General features: G+C 38.0%; 2 protein-coding genes across 4 annotated transcripts in view; both read left to right on the top strand.

Annotated features, from left to right (window-relative positions):
• LOC105264779 (TWiK family of potassium channels protein 9-like) overlaps positions 1 to 25,806 on the top strand; it is a 143,767-nt gene that overhangs the window by 27,476 nt on the left and 90,485 nt on the right. For 2 of the 3 annotated variants that reach the window (XM_011301891.1, XM_011301890.1), the window contains exon 2: positions 19,519 to 19,559. The gene's annotated coding sequence lies outside the window, so the exon portion shown is untranslated. Of the gene's footprint in view, positions 1 to 16,938; positions 17,000 to 19,518; positions 19,560 to 25,806 lie in introns of those variants that run through there. The other variant, XM_011301892.1, reaches the window with a different exon arrangement.
• On the top strand, positions 4,575 to 5,318 carry LOC105264776 (uncharacterized). The gene is made up of 2 exons (XM_011301886.1): positions 4,575 to 4,894; positions 4,983 to 5,318. The coding sequence occupies exons 1-2, from the start codon at positions 4,697 to 4,699 to the stop codon at positions 5,265 to 5,267; spliced, it is 483 nt and encodes a 160-aa protein (XP_011300188.1). The 5' UTR covers positions 4,575 to 4,696; the 3' UTR covers positions 5,268 to 5,318.

Here is a 25,806-nt window from a genome sequence, read left to right as displayed (position 1 = left end):
TTGGGAGCTAAGCTACTGGGATTACAAGCGTTACCAATGTTGCGGTGAAATGTTCATGTATTAATGATACATCGAGACAAATGGCTTTTTAGGTGGAAACCAAACAGAAATGAAACTCCTTCGTCGATTGAGTTTATCCGATTTTGGGTCAACTGAAATAGGAGGATGAAGCAGAATAGGTAGATCGGTTATGGAGGATGAATTCAGAAACTCCACAATCCTGTGATGATGCATTGGAATTGCTGGTATTCCTGAGATGCCAGTCTGATATTCAACACTTGTGAATACCAGGTCAAAATTGTTGTGGGAATATTATACAACATGCTCGAAGGGTAAGTTTGACCTCGTTGTTTTATTCTCATGGAGTTACCACATTTTCACTGGAATTTCTATCACTTTATTTTATTTATTTGTTTAGTTATTGGCTTTGAAGTTATTTAATACTCGGTTGGTAGAGAAAAGTTTAAGCGCCTGCATCATTAGTTGATATTTACCCATTTTGTTGCTCTTTCAACCAATTTTCTATTTAAAAAGTTGTCAATATTAGCCGCCTCTAGTTTTATTTTAATCGTGTTTCAGTTCCACTTTATTTCCGTATAAACACCGGCCTTTATTAAATTTCGAGTTTATGAAATATTGTGGGATTCGTATGAAAAAGAAAATGTAATATCGCATGTAGTAATGATGATGTAAATCCTAAACTTTGAGATAATGAAAATGATTTAAATTCTGATTACAACCACAAATTGATATTTTCAATGATTTTTTATCGATCGAGCATCAATACCGCGGTATTGGTGTCGGGGATTCCCGTATTTCTTTGCAACGAAACGAACGCATGCGCAGTGTGTGGACTACATCATTTTATGCGTAACACCGTGGAAATTATAATTTCCGTTCTTCGATATTTGACGGCTATATTTTTGCAATATCCAATGTGTTATTCTAAAAGACGTTGGCGCCGAGTAAATGGTTCAAATATATTCCCCTCTTGCTGGAGTATTCACTCAAGACTTGTATCGATTGAATCGTCACTAAAGCGATTTCACATTACAGAGGGGAACAAAGAAAGGATAATAGTATATTCCCTCACTGGTAAACACAATAGAGAGAACACTGTTTCGTGCCCAGTGGAATGGAAGGTTGCATTGCAGAAGGACACGATTTAATCCGAATCTAATTGGAAGTCCTTGAGAGCGTGTTCTCTCGTGTTTCTTTTCGCGCACGAGATATCGTTGCTGGAATACAATACCTTTGGGACATCGAGAATACTCCAACGGAATACAAAAACACTTGAAACGCTGTCGTTATCTTCTTTAGGAGAATTAATATGCATTCTGCTGTTTTCTACTTACTTGGTGAATTGGAAGAATTCAATGTGTTGAGAACCACGAGTAAGAAATGGTTTTTCAATTCTTCTCGGAGTATCTCTCGTCGGAATTTTAAATAAGTAGCTGACCTATATTTCTTTATACATATTACTTGTCTCGTAAATGATACTAAAAATCTGACGCTGATAAAATATCAGAGCGGAAGAATTTTCCTCTGGCGCTGAGTTTTTTCTTTTTATCCAATTTTTCTATCAACGAGCCATTGATTTCGCACATATTTGTCCCGTGGATCATAATCAAATTTTTACAGACGTATAAAATATGGAAAGCACGAGAGTTCTAATGAAAAATTTTTCGAAGCGGAAAGTGACTGTTTTTACGAATCCAATTTTTTCATCAATCAACCGTACATTCCACATCTATTTGCCGCGATAATAAAACCCCCACGAACCAGAGAAACAGGAAATTGAAAAAAAAAAATTTTCGTGATGAGTAATTTTCGGGTTGTCAACAAAACTCATCCCCAATCCGGAAGTGAAACAATTTGCTATTGATAACCAAAAACACGCGGTGTCAAGCGATGAATTCCATACGAATACATGATAAAAATGGAAGAATGATAAACGTGAAATCTTTATCGCTGACCTAATAAATTTCCCAAATAATGAGGTATGAGTACTCCTAAAAGTGGAATACCGAGAAAACCCTGTTTGTGTCCGGAATACAAAAGGTGCGGTCGTTGGAATATTTCGTAAAAATATTCGTGCCAACTCGGGATTTTCAGAGGCTCGTTGCAGTTGAGTGTTACGTGTTTGGAGTGAAGATCGGTACAGCTCAAAAGAGTATGGAACAACGCGCTAAAAAATCCCATTTACCCAACGAACAAATCTTGATGTTTTCTTTGTGCTCGTATCGGAATTCGTGTGTATCGGTGAATTCGTCGATCCATTTACGTTTTTTAGTTTCTCCACCTCTTCTCGTTTTCCCATCGTGATTTCTCATCATAGACGAGTGGTGGGGGATGAAATAGTGGGACAAAAAATGAACGGCTATGATGGTTTCTCAATTATCCCGCGAATATGGCGTCCCGATACGTATTGTCGAGTGAATAATTGCTTCATACCATTATATCGGGTATTAACAGGATGTCTTCAACATCTCATGTGAGCCCGAGAAATTGCGAATACCGAGTTAATACTGTGGATGGATTTTTTAGATTAAATTAATGCATGGGTTTAATGACTTTTAATCCATCTGTTCTTTGGATTTCAGCGGATTTTGGCCTATTGGCTACTGCAACGAATATCACCGACAGCTGTTACTCCGCACTGCACGACAGTCATTTATCGGGTACGATTTATTCATGTTTCGAGGAATAAAACGTGTGTTGAATTTTACGGGATGAAAAACTTGTGTTTTTTGGCACTCGTGTGTGGGTATCTGCCCTTTACAGTGCCCTTTCCCGTTGGATTAAGTCGGATTTTTGTTTTTTATCTCGTTTGGCTAGGTGAACGGATTAAATCAGGGTATTACATTGCCCTCAAATCACGTGAAAGCTATTCATGTGAAATTATTTCAATTCTGTCACTATTCTATGACAGCTTTTTTTTATTATAGAAGATTACTCAGTCTCGGACAGTCTCGGGTATTGCTCTCCTATAGTTATGATTTGCTGTTTTTTGTTTTTAAATATCTTGTAATGCGTCAATACAAACACCTGACTGGTTCAATATATAACTGCAATAGAAACTGCTGGGCAATTCATTTTTCGCTTAGAAAATAAATTGAAAAATGTATTTCCTCGCAAATAAATTTCCGTCAAAGGAATAATGAAACATCTCGGTGATAACGACCCACGTCGGGCCATTCACTATGAGAATTACCTGTCATTTCAGGTAAACATGGGCGTGGAATTATGAACTTCTCTGATAAAGCAAGCATTCATATTCAATGAATCTTATTTATCTGAAATCACCTTCACGGAATTTTCACCGCTTCTCGAAATTGCGTGCCTTTATCCTCATTCCTTGCAATTCTCCTACACACGATATTACCCCGCAATTTGCATTCACTGCGCGATAAGAATTGAGTTGTACAATTATTTTTAACTGAATTAAGTCGCTCAAATGTGCGAGTTTACGTGATACTCACTCGACGGTCATTACTCACATATGTATCACGGACTAATTTTTCAAGATTACTGGGCCGGTCACGTTATGGTTACCGGTGGATGTAATTACTGATATACCAAGAAAAATGGTGGTTAAAAATTACCAGGGAATTGTGGCGAGTTTTGCAATACGGGGACGTCATGAGCGGAGAGAAAAAGTTAAATAAAAATTACGCGGATGTTCAGTGAATAATAATTTCATTTTTATTATGGAGTTTTCTTCTCTATCAAGAATACCGGATAATTGATGATTTGTTTGATGAAAAAAATCTATTTATAGATGTGAGAATTCTCCCGTACAGTAATTTTTTGAAAAACTAGATTTTTTTTCTAGTAAAAAAATTCCTATCAAATAAAAACATACTGAAATCGTCAATTGATTAGATTCACTCCATGTGAATTGATTTAAAATTTACAAGATTATAAATAATTTTAATGAACTCGTGCAAACCATGAGATCAATAACTTCAGAATAATCAAAACGAGAATTGAAATGGTCTCCATTACATTTTATTTCACCACCATAATTTTTTATAAAATTCCAATTAAACTTCAAAGTTTAGGGGTAAATTATTTGAACGTTTAGCAATTTCTATCCGATTTTTTTCATTGTGTAATTACTGATACTTGTGTTTCGTTACTTGCGTGCCGTAGTCCAACGCTGTTTTTCATATGGCAGCGATAACGATGGAACGAGAGAAAAAAAATATGCCCCCTTGTCCTCTCGTGCCTGAATCTTTGGTAAAAAATGTAATAATGTACTTTTTTATCGCCTCTGGTGAAATATATCACTGCGACCCTTTGTATTACTAGACAATTATAGCCATAGTAGGGGGAGGAGAAAAAGTTCTGTACGTGCACCGAAAACTATTGCATTCGTGTCGATGAGTTGTTTTCAAATTGTTAGAAATTTTATAATAATCTTACAAAGATCAATTAATTCTCGAAAAAAAAGAATTATCTCGGGAAACAAAAAAAAAATTCGTCAATTCCACTTTATAACTCATCAATCAATTGTATTCATAATATTTTATTCAAGAGCAAAACTAAAAAAACAAATGACGCGATAAAAAGTGAAATTCGCCACAATAAGATAAAATTGTCAAGTCCCCAAGCAAAATCCTCACCTAATAAATTTTCTGTGACAGTTTCACTGATTGAATAATTCCGTGAAATTGAATAAACAATAGACAACATGGCTAAGAGCAGGGGAAAGAAAAGCAAGCGTACGAAGAGCCAAAAGAAAAATGGTAAAATTAAGCCCATGAAATTGGCTACTCTGGTTGTCTCAGCAATTCAAGATCTCCGGGAAACAAAGGGTACGACGCCAAACAAAATTACCGGATTCATAAGCTACGCTTCGAATTTACCCGAGACTCGAGTGAAGCGTCAGGTAAAGAGTGCAAAAAAAAAATCCGGCGCAACTTAACCCGAGAAAATTCAGATAGCATCGCTATATTACATTTTTACAATTTATAAAGGTTAAAACGGCGCTGAAACGTGGGGTGGAGTACGGAATATTGCGACGGTACCGCGGCCACTATTTTCTACCAACTGGAGATGAGATGGACCGTGCAAACCGAATGGCTTTGCGATTCGCCAGGTTACCAACCCCAATGCCCTCGTATTCCGGATCAAACGATCCCCCAAAAACTGAAAAATCACGGAGGAATGGCCAATCATTTGTCCCAACCCCCGTTCCAAGTTTCTCCAATATCCGCTGGCATCGAGACGGGGTATTATCTTCAGAAAGTGACATCGATTGATTTTATTTCGACTGATATATAATTTTCCATAAAATTTTTTAATCATTTCAACACTATTTTCTTTCCGAATTCGAATCTATTTTCTCTGAAATTGCCTTTTAATTCCAAAAGTTCAAATTCGGGAATATATTTACCGGAATTTGTACGTTACTACCGATTTTTTAAATGATAAAGGTTTTGCGAATTTGGTCGGAAGATTTTTCTCTGTAATGGTTGTTCTGAACTCTTGTTTCTCATCCTTACGTTGAAAGCAACTCCTGCTCCTTCTGTTTATACACTTTTTCACGTTGACGTCGCGGGCGCAGCATGAGCCCCTGTAAATATCTCGTTACGAACAAACCACCCCGTGGATAATTATGAAACTTGTTAGGGTGGCCGGCGTTAAAATTCGCTGGAGCGCAGGAGATAAAGAAGAGGAGGTAAAACTTGATCCTTCCACTCCATTAACTCGATTAGGTTGAATCAACTTGTTCAACAATGAATATGATTATAATCGATGTGTGTACAACCTCGAGATGGCGGAATCCGGATGAAGTCAAGTAATTAGTCACTCGAACGACAAAAGACCACTCGACTAATTTTCATCAAAAAAAAATTGCCTTAGTATAAAAAGAAAGCCCATCCATTGTCACCACCACTCAATTTTTCATTAAATAGAACGCATAGAGTGAATATGTTAATTAATTCTAAATTGAAGTAAGATAATTGCTCGAGGTAATTACCGAAATGACTGAATTGCTACAGTTCCCTCGAACAATTGCGATTCAATCCTCCATTTTGGAAGTATTAATGGAATTTTCAATGAATTCTATCGAGTGAAAAGGTGTAATCGTCTCCGTCAAGTGAAGAGAATAAACTTTTCACTTTTTCCCAGCTCCTGGCAATTTTTTGAGCTGTCGAACCCTCGAGCAGATTCATTCTCGCCGGAAACGATCAAATCCACCACTGGCCGAATTAAGGTGAAATGAGAAACGATCTTCGTCCGGGTAAATTGCGAGAATACTCCGTGGCACACCCTGTGCCCCATTTATAAAAGTTAGGGAGGCACGGCATCTCCTCAGACCGATAAATTTAATAGCTTCTGAAAATTTAGTGGGCGCAGAGGCCGAAGGGAAATTTCACCTTGCGGTGGGGCCTGAGGAGCGAGATGAATAGCCCTTCATGTGGTATTATACATTACATGAGTAAAAAGGTTCTTTCGATTATTACAGTATACCCCGGGGAATGAATAAGTTTGTCCATACAGATTTTTACATACACTGGCGGTCGGGGGAACATATAAAAAATCAATTCGTTAAATAAAATCTACACTGGTCCCGCAATTTCTCATTTATCTTGAAAAATCAAATGGCAATTTATTTTTCAATAGATTGAATATATAATATAATATATTCAATGTACGTTTCATTTTCTATATAATATGATCCAATTCCCTCGGTAAAATTGATTCGTTCTGGTCTCCTTTCTTGGATGAACAAAAAAGAAAATTAATTAACCAATTATTTAATATATTTTTATTTTCAGATATTCACCATCACCATCAATTGAAAAAAAAATGGTAACCCCCCTAAATTTTTGGCATTTCCGCTAATTCTCAAAACCAATTGATGATGAAAAGTGGAAATGATTATCAGAATTACTGAAATAGAAATAGAAGTTTCATGCAGTCCAAATATATAGTTTTGTCGTCTGGAAAATAATGTTTTTTTTTTAGGTTTCTTTGGTGGTTATGTGTTAGACAATCGTTTGCTGAATTTTCCTGGGCTGTATTCATAAAATCCCAGAGACTATCACCAGTTTTATCGTCCACTGTGTAAATCCGAGAGAATGTACAGACTTGGAAGCAGTTCAGCACACACGCAGTTTTGTACGTCCCACTAAATCGTGTCCCTGTTATCCCAGCAATCTCAACTCCAATTAACCTTGGCCATGAATATCCATGTCGAAAGGTTATGCGGGTGATGTGTGCAGAGGTCTTGTAATTATCATCCGACAAATGTAGTCGGGCGCTCGATCATTGTCGTCGAAATAAGACATCGGTTTCATAAATCCCGGTCTGGAAAAAAATCCCTATTCTGATTTTTCAGTAACAAGACGTCTGAAGATGAAATGTCGCAAAATTTCTAAAATTCCCCTGAAAAATTACACTGACAATAATTTTTATCAGTGTAATATAATAGTTATCTTAACAGAAGAACATATTCCTGAAAATATAACTCCACTCCCCATGAAATTTCAATTTCTCCCTGACAACATATCCGAGATATGAAAAAATAATACTCACACACACATATGCGGACAAAGAAAACGTTTCTCCACCTGCAACATGCAATTCAATGCTAGTACACTGTACGTATCGTCCAGTGGTAATTCATGCCCATGGAAATACACAAATTCGATACACGGTCCATTGCACTTTCCAATTCGCGCAATTTCCCACCCCCCAGTTTCAGACAAAATTTTTATCATGCCTGTTTCGACACCGGGATTTCTCCAACCTCCCACCCCGTCCCCTCCCACTCCTCCCATCCCCTTTCTTTCATTTATTATGCGCTCCTCGGTTTTATTTTTCCCCGGTGTATTTTCTTTTTTTCCATTAAGTCCATACCATGACGTGGAAATTAAAACGCTCCGGCATAACGAAGTTAAGGTGGGTCTCAGCCATTTGGCGCATTTTCTTTCCAACGGGAGAACCCAGTCGAGTGGTTCCGCCAAAATGAGTGGAATAAAGAGAAAAGTGGAATAAAAACTCAGGGGCGAAAGGTTGGCGAGGGAATGGCAAGGGAAAGGCAGAGTGGGACGATAGAGTATAAAATGTACATGGTGAGAAATTTTCTGGAAAAATTACGCAACAATTCGCGTAATCCACTATGGAGAATTGTTCACTAGTAATTTTTATAGGAACGATCAGAAAGAAATCCGAGGGGTTCAGGGAATTTTCAGGCCCATTATCAGATTGAGTACGAATTTTTAGCTAAGTCTAAAATTCTTGTCATTTGTGAAATTAACAACGTAAATTACTATTTATTATTACTCCTAGTACCCATTTTACCCGACAGTGAGCTATACTATAATATACTAGAATCTAGTATATTTTATCAGTGATGTTCTTGTATATACGTCTTCATGTTCTTTTCTTCATTTTTACATTCTTTTTCAATTTTTTTTTCATTGCCTACTCAAAATTCGTACCCTCAATATTTTAATCTGCAAAATTTTTATTTGTAGAAAATTGAAATTGTATATATCAAGACTTTCTGAAAGCACCAGGAGAAGCCACAGGACCCAACAGGATTCTCCTCTTGATCAGTGGTTTTAGTGTGAGGTCTTGTACCTTTTCCCTACCTCTAGCTCGTTTTTCACTCGTGTGCAAACCTCACTCTCTGTCTTTACTACTTGCAGTATATGGCACTGTCGTGGGTTCGACTAATGCAAGAGAATTCTCTCTCTCTCTCTCCCTCTCTCTTTCCCTCTCTCTTTCTCGGGTGCTCTTAACTCACACATTTCGTTCACGTACATACTGTTATGGTATATAGGGAGAATACTCGGAGTAACTCACACTCAGAGAGCGACAGAACAGAACAGCTACGAGGTTGTAAAACAGACACGGAAAAGGTCGACTTCTCCCAACCCTCCAACCTTTTTCCACGCCCCAGTCCCCCGTGGGTTAAGTGAAAATGTATCAAACATTGCCGACACCGGGGCCACTGATCCCCTGATTTTTTTCACAAATTTTCCTCACCTGCTCCAATGTACATCTATTGAGTAAGATTTACAAATATTTTTAAGTAGAAAAATTATTATTGCACTTGCAATGGAATTGAAACAGATTATAATCTAATTAAATTAATTACCACATAATTACTAGGAGTGCAGATAATTACAGCAGAAGATTGAATTGTTTTGATCAGATGACAGGGTCTTTGGGATAGACTTATAAAGGATAAAATATGAAAATTGAAATTTTCAGGGAAGAATTGAAGGGAAATTGATGATATTCAATTGATTTTTATCGAATAGTAATTGAATGTTTCTGAAAAATTGTCTCTACATTGAATGATGAGATTCGTCGAGATATGGTCGAATAAGGGAAAACATCAACAAAATGAATGTCTTTGGAAGGAGTATCCTTTCAAGATGATCACAGCGATGGTTCCATCCCATAGAAAAACACTCCACCGATAGATATATCCATTGCACTATTTACCGAATACACTATTTACCCCGATAAATTCGCTATGGCGTCTCTTATCTGTAAATTGCACTTGGTCGGTGCAATAAAATTCTCTTTTATGATTGCCTATAGGAAAGAGAATCGTTTTCGCTGTTATACGAATGCAGATCCATATGAGGCAGAATCCATATTCTTATCGGCAGCATTAAACAGAGAAAACTCCAGGGGAATTCATTCTTGAATCCTCAAATAGGAAAAGACCAACCCACTACGCTGCGATGGGTATTGCAAACATTAATTTCATGGAATTAAAAGCTTCCATCTGCATCTATTACTAATGAATCAAAAATAATCACCTTTACTTTCAGGGAGAAGACAATTTCCCGGAAATAATTATCTACAATTATTACTTGTTTTAAAAATATTTCAAAATAAAAATAATAAAATGATTATTTACAATGATTTTCGGGGAAAAATTCACAAAAATAATTTTCTTTTTCGTCCGGAAATTTTATAATGAATGTTATATTGAGAACAAATACACGAGTTCTCTGAATAGAATTTAGGCTTGTATTTGCAGGTGGACTGCTCGTACGAAATGTGTGGAGATAAATTATTTCTCCTGAAACGATTCGCTTTATCTCTCTGCGCAGTGTGTTGCAGTAGTAAATAAAATAGGCGAAGAAAATTTTCAGAGTTATCTCTTATTGCACATAATAAAGTGGCAAGCCGCAATTCCCGTTTCTTTCTCTTCATCGTTGTTTTTTTATCACCACCTAAGGATGAGCACCATCGTGGGAATGACGCCCCACTGACGAGACGTTTAATACCAGCTCGGTGGAAGATTTTCTGGGGGTGAGTTTAGTATGAAACAAGGCGTGAGGTTACTCATTGTAGTTAACTGAGTTCTTCCGTGTCACATGGAGTACATTTTTCAGTGAATTGCCCCTCCAACTACTATTTTCTTCCATTCTTCGGTTGCAATTTTCCAAGGCGCTCCATCGGCTGAAGCTCCTGGAGCTGCATTATTTTTTTTACCCTCCATCTAGTACGTCCCAATCTCATAAACTCAGTCCACCAGTTCTCCTGGGTATCATAATTTCACATTTTCAAGCCAGTTGGCTCCGTAAATCAGCCTAGAAATGCGATGCGAAAGAAATGCTATTCCATTGGGGTGACATTTAATTATTGCTACAACCGGGTCACAGCAATAATTTGCAACGTCAATTCAGTACAAATCCCAGTAAATGAACGAATCTTGTTATTAATGGTGGGAAATTATTTTCTAAAATACTGCTTCTTCGGATAGAGGATAGATCCATCTGATGTTTCATTTCTGGTTTTCCAATTCTCTCGAGATAACATCAGATGTATGGCTGTAGTTAGAATTGAGTTGATAGTTGATTACAGATTATATATAACACGCTATAACCGAAATTTTGTATCAACTCTTGCTAAATCAACTGTTAACCAGAGAAATCTTACATACTCCAGGAATAGCAGACGCGTATACTCAATTTCACGATGAATAGTTGGCAGTTTACTTTTGCAGGGGATTCCTTATTCACCCGAGCATGAATGGAAGAGAAACACGATCTCGTTAAACCCCACAATGGACTAAAATTCAGGGTAAAATAGTGATAGCAACAATGAGCCATTCCTCCCAGAGGATCATCTATGTGAACAAAAAATGTCATACCTGTGAAAAAAAGATACAACCGCAGTTCGTTCTTCAATTAGCCATGAGAAAATAATTGAACTCTAATGAATGCACACGATTCGTGTCCTCGGGCTTTTTCGTCGATCCAATGGTCTAATTTTCCATTTGAAAAGAGCCCCGAGGGTCGGAGGCTTGCATTCGGCCTCTTGGGACCTACCTCTCGTATTGTACACATCGTATAACTGAAAACAGAGGCAACCCATACCCCGTTATGCCGAATCGTCGATAGACAGAATGAATAACGAGCGTTCATCAATGCATGCAGGCTGAGCTTGATGTTCGATATTCAGTTGACACGGCTTCTATTATCGATAGGTGAATGGTGAGCAACCAGCCGATTCTATTTCAATGGAAAAACCTAATGGAAAAACCTACTAGAACATCAAAAAACTTACCGTGCAAATCCCTTCATTTTGTCTTCTTAATGATGCATTATGCCCTTTCAGCCAATTTCTTTTTTTTTTATGTCTGTAAAAATTTTGCCTTTCATCATTTTTCGCTATAGCTCACGTTCCGCCTTTTTTCAAAACATTTATCATAATTTGCACAATTAAACGCCGATTGGACCAGAGCTTTAGCGAAAATTAAAAAGCAATGGAAAAATGTGGAAATTTTTTTGGGGGATTAATAACAATAGTAATTGAAATATGGCGGCGATTACTGATAGAATATTCATTGCTTATTCTGATTTAGCACTACTTTTGAATTTTTAACTGCAATTGTGATTTCTTGCGATGACGGAAATTACACGGGGAGAATTTATGGGTCGGTTTTAATTGAGAATGAATGAAATTTTGATTGAAATAAAACTTAAATAACAGAAAATTTCAATGAATTTTGAATAGTGCAAGAAATCTTGATTGTTCCTTTCGGTTTTGGTGTGGGTGGCATTGGCGTTTTGTTGCATTTTGTACATTAACTGATCCATCCTCTTGAATTACTGTTAATGATGTCTTTGGAAGTTGCTACAATCTCCATTGAATCGCGTGGTTAACTTTGGAATAGTGCATCAAACGATTCCGACGAGGCAATCAGTGTTTACGACACTCCTTATCGTCGAATGATCGATTTATTTCGACTATCTTTGTTCTCGTGTTTCGAGTTGTACAATTTGGCAATGGATTCGACATTACCTCAGAGTATCCCGTACATTTCCGGGACAGCTCGGTAGTAGTGACAAGGGAGAGAAGGAATTACCATGAGAATTGCCTCAAATAATTATCATTAAATTATTTCAGTACAACGGCTTGTCTGATTAATGCACACTCGGTGCGACCGTAATCTGAATTTTTTCTTAATAAATTCGAATACCAGGGAAATTTATGTTCCAGTTTTGTTTTTCATAGAAGTCAATTGTTCAGCTAATGAAACAATGGATTGTTTAAATTTTGTAGCCCGGAGGTGTTAGAGTCTGGGAAGCGAAAGATAAGCGAAGACAGAAGTCAAGAACAGGTGCGACTATAATGGGATTATTCTACTGTAATTGAAAATTCCGATGATTTTGTGCGCGAAATTTAAAGAAATCTTTATTAGTGGAGTTGACATAGAAAAAATCAGTAATTTGGTCAAGTGAATAATTATTACGAGTAACCGAGGTTGATGAAAAGGGTAAATTATTCACTGGAAATTGTGGTATTCAATCCCTTATGATTCGTACCACAAGGATTGTACCACGAATATTATCAGTACGGCTGGACCTTTCATATACGGTAATGGGTGTGGGTTAAACGGAGTGCCAGGAATTCTCCAACGTTTCCCCAGAGGGTTTCAGGAGTGCATGACATTCTCGAGCGAACCCTGGGGAGCCTCTGGAAGAGTGCAATATCACGAGCCGGAAAAATTATTATAAAAACGTTATAAATCGCTTGCTCGCCAAAAAACAAGCGGCCCAGGCGGAGAGAAATTTCAGTGAATAATTCATTGACTCGAAAATTTAGAGGACAAGCGCGAGCCGAGGCACACCGGCTCAACAAAAAATATAGAACACGGAAAAAAAAGCTTAAGAAAGTTCCTGAGATCACCAACTTACAAAATTTTCTTACGCATTGACTGTCTACGCCATTTTCTTGTAATTAATAGCGAGAGGCTGATTTAAGGCATCCTGTATTCAATAATTAATTTGCAAAAATGTGATTTTAGAAATTTATTTTCAATTTTCGTAATGTTGTGTTAGCAATGAATAATTAAAACGAATTAATTTATGATATTCTCAATAAAATCGAAGGAGTCCTTCAAAATTTTTTTAAATGCTCTGAACATTTACGCTTTTATTGACAGCTCAAGTTTAATAATTCATTCAATTTTCCGTCGAACCTGAAATTGAAAATTTACGGCTTTTTCCCGAAATTCGAATTTAGCGGCTTTCTCGAACAGAATGAGCCATAAAATTCCTTGTTTTATTACCAAGTCCATCATGAAAAATTCACATTCACCGGTAGCGTTCTGCCTCTGCGGCTGAAATACAGATTTTCGGTGGAACCAAATAACTGGTATTCAACTTGTTGGTACTCAATTTCCGGTAGCGGTAAGTAAGTGGTTAACGTTGCGCGTCGGAGGCGTTGATTGAACAGGTGTCAGACCAGACATTTGTCAGGTGTTAACCGTAACACTCTCTCGGCTGCACGTAACATCAATACATTTACAAGTACGTGGTTTCAAAAGTTGAAAATTCATTCGTCTTAAATTGATTCATATAGATGGATTTATCAGATTATTCCAATACTATCCTGCATGGCTCAGACGAAATCTGGATTGCAATCTTAAAGTCAAATTCCATATCCGTTCAATTGTGCACTCAAAGAGAAATATATTTATGGCTAATAAATTAAACATTTTTCTCCCGCGAAGTAAAATATAAATATCCTCTAAAAAACTGATTCTAATTTTTATTTTATTTTATTTTATAACGTCTCATTCTCTACAAAATTATCGATTCAAATATTTCAGTCTTAAGACAATTGAAAAATTGGATATATTTTCTTTGAAGTATGGAAAAGGTGGGAGAATTCGTAGAAACTGCAGGTGCTTTAGAGGGATTATTGGTGAAATAATTTGAGACATTGAGAAAAAAGGAGGAAAAGTTAAACCCCCGAAATCGCCGCAAAATAATCAGAATTCCTCTCTCGAATCGTATTTAATTCCCGGGTGCATTGGTATTCTCTCTGCCACATCACGTAGAAGCTTATCTTCCACTGAATCGTAAATCATTGAGACATTTTAGAGGTGCTACACTGGTCAGAGACCAGACAGAGGTGGACGATTCTATTTTATACAGACACAAGGGGAAGACCGAGTTACGGCCCTCGGGTTCACAATGTCACGGTCAACCAGACCAATATATCACATTTCCGTATTTTTGGTTTGAGTTACTATTGCAACAAATCTCATCCTCATTCGGAGACATACGATGCGGCACAGCTGCACTGCCTTAAACAAAAACCGCTTGCGACTGAATTTTGCGTCGAGTTGTGTTATTACATTTCTACACATCACAAAAAATATATTTATTCACGAAATATCTATTTGATTGCCTGGAATTCGCTCACATTATACATACATTTGTCACGTTTTATGTACAAAATATAGAACATGAGTGATATATAATATCACAGGTCCTGTTAAATGTATATAGTATATTTAATGTTTAACGCCATGAACCGTCATTTCCTGGGAATGAGATGAAATATTATTTGATTGAGGTTCCATTCCATAAAATTGGTAGGAATATGAGAAATCGTAATGAATTGATGAAAAAATTATTGCAATGTAATCAATTTCGGTTCGATATATTTTCACTAAAAATTCAATTAAACCATGAAGTCCACAATTATTTCCTGACAAAAAAAATGTTGATATTCTCCGGAAATTACCTATTCCCCAAATAAATTTCAATACTTTGGAGAGTCTACCTCGAGAGGTCGATTTTCGCGTGACGTTTTTCGAGACAAAGGCGATTCTTTCTCTACCAGTGGAGCAACAAGAATGAGAAAGTGATTCCCATCGAATATAACGACAATGAACAATCGCAAAATTACCAGTATATAAATACGGTAACACTTAGTGCCGTCAAGTAGATTTGATGGGTCGCCGTGACAATTTTGTAGCGTACACTCTGGTCAGTTGAAAATACAGTGAATTCGGTGGGATGTGCGATGATATTTTATCCCAGATAGGCAGTTTCAGCAAATTGGCACGCTTATGAGATCGTTGGGGTACCATAGAAGTGATCTGTGTAACCGTTCTGGGGAGTTTCCACCGCACACAGTAGAAATTGAAGGGATGAGGGTTTGGATACCTGATTATACATACACACATACCTATCCGTTACGTTTACGCTTGCTGCTCCTGCTGTCGTTGCAACGTTGAATCCATAATGCACAATGTGCATGATAGATAGTTGGACGATAGGAGTGGGAGAGGTTTCACTGATATTTCGTGGCTATGTCATAACAAAAGCTGAATATGTCGCTCTCGTGCACAATCGCCGCGAGATACATCTGTCAAATGAAGTTTACATGAGAGTAATATTTGATAGCAATGAAGTTTTGACTTTGAAGATAGCACGCGCTGGGGATGGACGAGATAATGGGCTTTGATTCTCAACTTTTCCTTTTCCTTTTCCATTTCCACTCGCTCCTCAGCCCAATCGACTCGATATATCCAGAATTATTTCATCAATATTATCCTCTATGCTGTTAAAGATCTGTTAAAATTTCCCTCACGAAAATTGAAAACAGATAATTATAATAATTAATTGGAAATTCAGGGTAATTAATGCTTCAAGTTTTAATATTTTCCTGGGTGTGAGAATGAAGGATTCTACGAAAATTTAATCTTACTTTGTCGTGGTTAGGAGATTCACGTGGTTTTGAAGAAAGAAGAAAATTCGCTCAGTCGACTCATAAATATTTACATACACTCACTCGTTCCAGAAAAATGTATTTGGCAGAACTTGATAGATTTATCACAGGGAATTTTCATAGGATCAGTATTGCAGATAGTAAATAAAAGGATATTTCACGCAGAATTTCTGGTACGATAATAAATAGATTTTGTGATCGTGCAAGTAAATGTTTTTCCTCAACGTGTAAATAAGCAAGAGAATTTTTTCCTTTTTTTTGGATGCACTGAGAGTGCAATAGATAAAAGCCTTTCGTAACGCAGTGGAATATAGTTACCAAAGCAAATTGAATTGGTGGAATATGAAATAAATACTTGGAATCGAGAATTCTCTCCCTAGATGCTTGTTTCTCCCTAGGACAGGGGAAATCCGTGGAAAGGATGTTATAATCTGGCAGAGTGGCTCCATATAGAGTGCAGAAGCGAGTCTGCGCTATATAGAACCCCGGATTACCGTTGGGGCAGGCATGCCTGGTGCATACATAAATGACACTGACCATGTTTCATTAAAAAGATCTATTTATCGGTTAATCTATTTTTACGATAATTAAATGCGCATATGATTACCATATTTTTCCTTGAGCACTAATTTTAACCGTATTTTTCTACTCGTTGGCGTTCTTCGGGCCTTTTTACCTCTTGTGACGGCCTCATATCCGCGGTTATAGTGGCAATAACCTTTCTATAATATCTCGTTACGTTTTTTCATTGTCCTCGTTGAAGTTTCGAACGAGGCGAGTGTTTCATGAATATTGAGAGAACACATTTTTCCGAGAGAAGCTGGGCTTCTAATCACTCTCGCCACTCGTTTCCACCACCTATTTTTCGAAATTTTTCCAATACGAGAAATCTGCACATCCAATTACAGTTATGTGATTAATCATTGAAAATAATTGCTCCGGTGAATGATCCTCTCAATGCACTATGCTCTCTCAATCAGTAAGTGAAGAGGGAAAAATTTTCATCACGTGAGAATTATCAGTTTATGAAATAACATTCTACAATCTCTAAGAAAAGAAATTCAATCATCAATTTTTCTGTGAAAATATCAATTTTGAATGGTAAAAATCATCGAAACTTGAACGGGGCTGCAATATAAACCAAAAATTATAGACAATAATTATTCCTATGCAATGAAATAATATTCTATGCACGTACTGAGTCATCCCCGAAATTGCAGGATGTTCAAAGCCCGCGAATTTCTTTGAGCGGGGTGAAAAAAAAAATGGAAACAAAGGAGAAATGCAATGTTCTCCATGCGCAAGCCAAAAATTTTCGAAAGAAGTTTGCACTCATAATGGCCCCGGGCTAATGAAAACTCGGGGAAGAATTTTCCTTTAACGAGGTTACCGAGAAGATGAGGATACCACGGGTATAAAGTGCACGTTGACGTGGGGGCTAAGAATGAACGATAAAAGACGAGTAATTCGGGGGTAGAACGAACAGAATGACGGCGCTCAGGGAGTTACCTAAGACTTAACCCTTATGTTAAGTTTATGAACCGACGGAGAACGATGAGAGGTAGAAAGCTGGGTTTTGGGTGGTAGCTAGGGGCGGTTGGAAGAAGGAAGAAAGGTAGGGAATTCGCTTGAGAGAAGAACCGTCAACGGAGAAGCCCAATGGCTGGGGCATATATACAGAGCTTGTGTAAGCCGCTACGAAAATTATGAGAAGGATAATGCCCGGTGCTCTGCCAAGATGCTCAAACTCCCCCCTTTTCCACCCCATTCCGACCCATTCAACCCCCTCACCCTTCGGGCTTAGAAACACGCCAAGAATGCTACCCATGTGTTTCATCGGGAGACATTCATGAGACGTGACGGTAATACAAATTAAAAAAACTCACGTGATATTGAATTATGTTACCACACCGGGAAAAAGTCATTCAAGTCGTGATGAAAATACTGTGAAAAAAGTGTTGGATTTTCTACCGCCGGGAAAAACAGGGGGTGAGTTGGTGTTGGATATTGTATCATAATGTTCCATTAATTGAAATTTTAAGTTGAAATATTTGAATATGGAGATTTATCACGATTGTGATGTTATCGTGACTATAATTTTGTCGAATAATTTTTTCATCATCTACATACGTATTAGTATTACATTTTTAGAGTAATTGAGGCTCAGTGACATTTTGTAGAATCCCCATCGTCAAATGTACCATGGAAATTTCTCTCAGTGTACGTACCCTCATGATCAGCAAATGGGATACCATTGGATCAAGTGATGGGGAAGGGGGAGTACTTGGATAGGATTCCTCCGAAGACGCTTGTGTATTCAAGATATATTGGCAATCAATTACGAGCACCAATCATGAGACCAGAGGCTGCACCCCGTACCAGACGTGCAATCGTTCTAATATAAATCATACGCCAATCTACGGAATATCCTGGGTAAATTCTCGAGGAATAGAGAATACCGGTGCTTTATGTAGAATTGGAATCACTTGAGATTTCAGATGTGAATTTGACTTTTCCTGGGGTTCTTTTTAGGCTACCTCCCCCCCATTTCTTGGTGTGGCTCATCGAGGTATGTGTTAGTGTCTGTTGGAATTGACGGAGTGTCAGGGGCAGATGCACTGACGTTTCCAATACTGAACCGCAATTTTCTAACGTGAAAATGGCGCCGGTTTTGCGCGATTTGGGAGGAGGTTCTTCGGGTTATTCCGTTTGAGTGACGGATAGATTTATTTGGAGGAATAGAATAGTTTTCGATTGGAGAAGTTGACGGAAATTATCGACATGGTAAATTTTTTGTCGTACAATTTCCATTCACGTTTAATAATCGTGTTGCGTATTGGCTCTAAAGGAATTTATCCCCTGATCATGAAGAAAAAGACGATGAGTTTTGTTGGAAGTAGAACTCGTTCGGTGGTAATGGGTCAGTAAAAATTTGTGAAGGCATTTGGCCAATTAATTAATAATAAATTGTGGATGTGAATCCGAAATATGCGATGAGCTCGGAGAACTAGTAAATTGACTATTAAATCGGACAATCTAAAAGATTTAGTATTTACGCTAGGAATTTATTTCTACCGACTTTAAATGAACAATTGACCTAAAATCAGTAATTTCCATAATTTTATTCCAAAGTTGTGGCCTTTACTCTGGAAAATTCCATTAATCGTGGAAAATTAGGAAGTGAAGTGAACCGAACGGTTCAACGAAAAATGTTTAACGGTGTGAAAATTGCTTTTTCTACTTACCCATCCACCACACGGTCGATTAACTGAATCCCATGTCCAGCCCTCGAGGGTCTGTCATCCTGACAGCTGACACGAGACTCGTACGAACCTCATCCGTTAATTTAATTCTCGAATTCCCGCGTGGAAATGGCCAATTAAATTTCACCGCCAACTCAAAGCACTTCGTGAATTTTTTTTCCCAACTCCCGAAGAATATCTTCGACACGTAAAACCGAGGATTAATTATGTTTTTTCCTCCGCTTATCTGTTTCAGAGGTTCCGGGAGGAGGCGATTAGGGGCTGATTAATCACGAGGTACGTCAGGACTGGTCTGTTTTTATGAGTGTTTTGTGTGCGAGTTGATATTACCGGATATTCCCGCAATTTTTGCGGCGACATGAGCAATTAATTCGCTGCAATCAGCTGCTGACAAAATTAATCAATTTTCCACCCTAAATGAATATCGAGGCACCTACGGACGAGATAATTTGTAGAATTGATTATTTCGAGTTCAATGGAAAGGATCACTGGTTAATTAAGGGAATTCACTATTCGCGCTTATTTCATGTCTAATTGATGATTCCAATTAGGGGAAATACTACTCTTTGAGGCAAAAAGAATGGCCTTTTTTAGTTTCACAAATTGAATTACGTACTAGCAGTGGAAAAATTTGTTCCTGTAAAAATAATAAAAGCAAGTAACGTAAGTGATTAATGTAAAATAAAGAAGCGGAGAAATTGGAGATTTTTTATTTGCTGGTGAAGTTACTCTGCTATTGCAGGACTGATGAATCAACATAAATTCTCTCGTTTTTTCGCTTTTAGTGAGCCATCACGTCTCTTTAATATCACATGAAGACGTCGTCGTTTCGTTGAAATGCGTTTATACTATTCCTATCATTACGTTTTATTTTCCCTCAGTACGAGATTTTCACAAATGGCATTCGTAATGTCAGCACAAATCGACCAGTTGGTAACTGGTCTCTGTCCGCTGGTCAGAATTATTAAATATTGTCCACCAACATTTTTCGCCTCAAGGCTGAATTCTGTCATTTCATTTCTACCAGTAGTCCACTGCTTGAAATAAATTATTCTCATACAATATCACTCGAAAAATATATTCAGAAATAAAAATTCAATCGACATATTTATAATGGAAAATAATCGTACAATTTTATGTTTCACTGAAACTCCAGGGAAATTCCAAAGATTTAGGCAGCCGGAAATAATTTCCTTGCAAATTATCGGTTTAACGGTTATCGGGGAAAAAATCAACACGTGGTGTAGATAATTCTCCCCTTCAGCTTTCAATTGCCGCAATATCCCTTGTGCGTCAGTCCTGCAACACTTGGGACTTGATCGTTAACATTTGGCAATACACATGGCAATATACGCCGACATCCCTTGCGTGAATTACCGCAGGACAATTTCTCTTCTGCCTCGTGTATACCTAATGGCTCGGAGTTGGTGTGGTCCCTCAGGTTGTGAACAGCCTGATAAAGCGAAAATGGATGACACTGGAGACCTTCAACCAGGAGCTAGGTTTTCGCTGATTTTACCGCGAACCTCCAATTAACATAAAATCTCTTTTCATCCACCTTCAACCCCTTAAAATTCGATATTACAAGTCTATTTCCTTAACTTCAACTATATCGGTCTGAATTCTCAATCAAAATATATACTAATTATACATATTCAATTAATATACTATTTTAAGGATCATCCAAGAATCCTTAGGTTATTGAACCAATTACTCCTGAATCCATAGATAATTGCTCAAATCACATATTCTACGTCCCAGAGGAAAACTTTCTCCAACCTTATTCATATTTAGGCACATTCCCGGTGGTTATTTATTATTTATTATTCCCGGTACTTATTCATCCGGGAGAAAATATCCTGGGCAAAATCCCCCGACAAAACTCCCGAAAAGAAAATCCACGGGAAAATCTACTAAAAAACAAAATGATTTCGCTTTTTCTTAATTTTCAGTCGTATACCCGGGCGCAATACGTCCGTGCAAGTGATTGTTTTTGTCATTACAGTAGCTGTTGATACTTGTCTGTTTTGTCGTACTTCACTATTTATGGTGACAAATTGGTTCAGCGGTCTGCGAGATGACAATGGTTAATGATTCATCCAACGTATAACTTTATTAATTTATTTTAATTATATATTAATATATATTAATAATTTTGTTTGGGGGAATAACTCGTAGAACCACAATTCCATTTCACTGAGAAATATTTTGTCAGTGCACTTATTCGATTGACAAGGGATTATTTTTTGTTACTTGGCTGTAGTTTATGGTCTTTGTGAAAATGAGATTTTTTATCCGAGTGTCTTCTCCTCCTCCCACTACTGGATTACATTAATTGAATATTCATGGGCCGGATTTGCATCAATTTTTGGCCCTGACAGCCATTCACACTTGCACGTATATACGAAATATTCGGCAAAGTCGTGGTCCAAATGCCACACCAACATCGATATACTCGATGCTCAGTGGAAACTGTACGTGTTTCCGCCCCGTCACGCCTGCCACCGATTGTAAATGTCGCATACGATGGAATTATGCCGTTTGCCATTGATCAAATTTGAATTCATGCCAAACAACCAAAACCTCGGTTATGGAGTTTTTTATTTGAGGATTCTCATCGAAAATTCATCATCTGTCGTGGGATGTTATTTCAGTCGGATGAGTATGAAAGATGGGGATTTCACCTGTTCATGCCTGGAGAAATATAATTCACCGATTGAGAATTATTTTTATCATGTCGCGTTCCCATGTTTTTATGGCAGATAAACGAGGTTTTGTTTTCAAGGCTTTGTTATTCTTCCTCTGGGTATCTGTCGTGAATTATTTTTAGTTCTATTTTCTGTCTTTCGGCGCATTATTATCACCCACAAGGGAAATATATAAATATACATGAGATCGATGATTGATCGACGTAGAAATGAGTGTTTGGAAAAAGTTACTTTCGATTTTGAAGAAATAAATTCTTATCACGACCACATTTTGTTGTCACCCAGGGAAAATTCATTGAAAAGGAAAATACTATCCTGGGCCGACGTTAAAGATCCCAATTAATTACCCGCTGTGTCTGCAAATCATGTTCCAAAAGCTAGTCATTCATTTACTCATCACCGGCAATTCATTGAAATTCACCAACCCCACCCCAACAGATCGTTGGAAACTCAATGATATCATTACCCCAATGGAAAATTCCGTAGAATATCCCGGATAATTCCCGTACTATGAGTTTTATACACCATCCAATCATCGGCATTCCCTTTCAGAGAGCACTAACCATTGAACCGTATTATCAGGCCTGAAATTTTTCCTGTTTGTCTCTCCGGAGTGATAAATAGAGTGATTTTTTTCCGACCATCACATCCTGCTATTAAATTCATCATAATCGAGAGGAGTAAAAAAAATGTCAAACTGATGGTTGCGGCGGAAATCGAATGAGCGGTTCATTCCCTATTGAATCAGCACGGGTCCGTAATCAAATTTTCTCTGATAATTCCGGGCAAATGTGTATATATTATATTTTACCTTTTTGCTGAAACGTTTCGTTGAAACGGGAGTAACGAGGGTGCTCAGGAAATTACGCAAATTCTGGCCTCAGACACAGTTTCTTATTTGATTCCGCAGGGATAAGGCTGGAATGGAGAGTCTAGTTATATCTCAGGATGCGGGGAGTGGTGAAAAAGAGTCCCTCGGCAAGGGCGAAGGGCGAGAGATCCATTCTGGCAGACTCTCCAACATCTAGGTGATCCAATCAGCATCGATTTAGGGCATGTCTTCCTTGGAGATACTCCCCTTCAGCTATCCACTCTGACGCACTTTGGAATTCCAACCTGGTAGTCGGTACAACTAGTGAGATACGTAGACACCCGTGGACAGGCTCTTGCCGTAATCTATTTCAATTTTCGACTGCATGACTCACTCTTCTTGGATCTACCTGTCCCCAGAGAATATTTCCTGTATATCTCGGGGTTGATGCACCCTGCATACGGAATTAAGCTGCTGGAGAGAATTCCAGTGTCTCAGGGTGTTTCAGGGGTGCAATTATTTTCAATTATTATTTGGGAGAAATTCGGAAATGTCGTTCTCGTGGGGAGACAGTCAAGCTGATTACAATCAGGTCGGCAATTACACGGGGAGAGAAATTCAATGAAAATTATTTGACAATTCAGTACTTCTTTGGTGGTCATATACTTGAGAAATTCTTGAAAGTCGGATGACTTAATCAGATTTTTGACAGAAAAGAAAGAACGAACTCATGATTTTTAAAATAAAGCTTCTGGAATTTACAAGTTATAACTCACATTTCGATAAAACGTAACAAGAAAATTATGAAGCGAAAAAGAAAACCCGAGGAAATGATAAAAAATACAGATAATTTCCAGAATTTCTTTTTCTAAAACAAATCGAAATGGTAATTCAGTTAATTATTCTTCGCCGGATAAAGCAGAATTATGAATTGATTAATTTTCAATTCTCAAGACTCTAGCTCCTCTCGGTTCTTAGCTCAGAAGCGGAAATTAAGGTATAAATGTTTGATAGAAAATTGGGGAAAAGGGGTTTCCGTGTAAAAGTATTTCGACGTCTGACCAAAATGTTTTCGCACTACTGATTTGACGTATTCTTCAACACCAGGTGGAAGATGGATTGTTGCATTACAGGGGGCCAAACTGGGAGTAAAAAAAAAATCGATTGCCACCGTAGGTACGGGAGCCCATGCGAGAACTTGCGGTCTTTAAAGAGGCTCATTATTTTCCAAGCTAGACCATAACCCCTGGGAATGGATGCCTAGGGAAAGTCGACTGAGATTGATAAATTATCCGATTTGAAAAATGTAAAACCGATACGCGTCGTATGGTAGGACGTCTTCTCAGCAATTTCTCGTCTACCTGGAGTTTTGTCCGAGGCACACAGCAAGCTCAACTCATACTCGTCACCACAAACTATTCGCCTGGTGTGGAGATTGTGCTTTCGCTGGAAGCGATGGATCTGGATGGATGCATGTACCCAACATAAATTTTGGCATGAACCAGCGTCGCCTGTCATAGAAGCGGTTGGATCCTGTCGATCCCAGGGATTTCGGAGGATCTCCCTCATTTTAACGTTGACGGGCACACTATGCTCTGTTATCCCTCGCATTTATCCTCCATTTTTTCCTTCTTTCCCATATAACACCTTGACTCGAGCTTTTTCCCGGAAAAATGGCTCATAAAGAATCTTGTCAAGAGATTCCTGGGGTTTATTCGATGATTTTCGGGGTGGAGAGCTATTTGTACACGGAAAAGAAATCTCGAGTCAAAGACAGACACATGAAAAAAATAGTAGGACGTGTACTGATCGCAGGTCTGAGTCATGCGAGGGGTCGCACCTATAATTTTTCGGCTTTATTTCAGTTTTTTTCGAAGGAAACATTCTGTGAAAACAGGTGTGTAAAGTCAATATATATTGTTAAGCAGTTCTTAGAATACATTTTATCTGGAAAATGTAAGACGAAACATTTGAATACTATAAACTGAGGAAGAACTAATGGAAATAAAAGAAATGGAAAATGGAGGTCAACGAATTGCGATGGGTGTGGGTATGAGAACAATTCCTTGCAATGACATTTCAATTAATGAACTCATCACTTTCAGGATTCCACCAAAAAGCAAAATTCATCCTGGCCGGAGGGTAAATAGGTCGCAGCAGGTAGAACAATCCCCCGGAAAAACATTTTTTTTTTACCATCGGGCTATTTTATTTTTCCTCGCTCATCACATCATCCAATATTTTTTCTCGCCTTTTTTTTGCATCCACCGATCTTTCCCCCGTCCACCTGTGTTCCAACCGGATTTTTGCGCCCGTTAAACAAACCGTCCATCCGGAATCGTCCGAATAAATAATAAAATGCGCTAAACAACGAAAAAAGAAGGATAAAAAAATACGGAAATTAGCTGGGGAGCGGTCGCCCGGGGACAAATGTTTAAACATCAACCAGAACTCTATGTAAACATGATTAGCAACTCCTGCATATTTGGCAGGAAAGCTGACGTCTGTTTCGCAGTCGCTATTAAACACAACATTTAATCACTACTGGTTCGCCGTTATTTTTTAATTGTCTGAGCTCAAAAAATTCAACTTGAATTAGGTCGAAGTGAATCATGTCATGCATCCACTCGGCGTAAAATTCCATCCTTTCACTAGGATGAATAACTCTGGATCATTAATCTATGAGCCGAATCAAGAGGGTGTGGGCTTTTCCCGAATGGTCAATATGGGAAGGGAAAACTCAACCCCGGGAGCGGCCGATCGACGATCAATCCCCTGTCTGCGTATACATAAACCACCGGCCTGGGGCTTGGATTGTGAAATGCGCGCAATTTCCGACCTGTCGTTATAAATAAATATGTTCCTTTTTTTACATGCTTATTTTTCCTGCTTTCGTAAATCCAATGTTTTACCGATTGGACGCATGAGTGCACTCGGTTCAACGAAATTGAATAGATTCGCTGGAGAGATTAAACGGTTTCAGTGAAAAAGAGGAGAAGTGGGG

This window comes from Fopius arisanus, unplaced genomic scaffold, assembly GCF_000806365.1.
Source record: "Fopius arisanus strain USDA-PBARC FA_bdor unplaced genomic scaffold, ASM80636v1 scaffold00025, whole genome shotgun sequence".
Lineage (NCBI taxonomy): Eukaryota > Metazoa > Arthropoda > Insecta > Hymenoptera > Braconidae > Fopius > Fopius arisanus.
The sequence above is the reverse complement of the archived record's forward strand: the minus strand, read 5'-3'. Positions and strand labels throughout refer to the sequence as shown.

Coding starts and splice junctions, on each gene's coding strand:
- LOC105264776 (XM_011301886.1), top strand. CDS start 4,697: ATGGCTAAGAGCAGGGGAAAGAAAAGCAAGCGTACGAAGAGCCAAAAG. Junction 4,895..4,982: donor AGACTCGAGTGAAGCGTCAG/GTAAAGAGTGCA, acceptor CAATTTATAAAG/GTTAAAACGGCGCTGAAACG.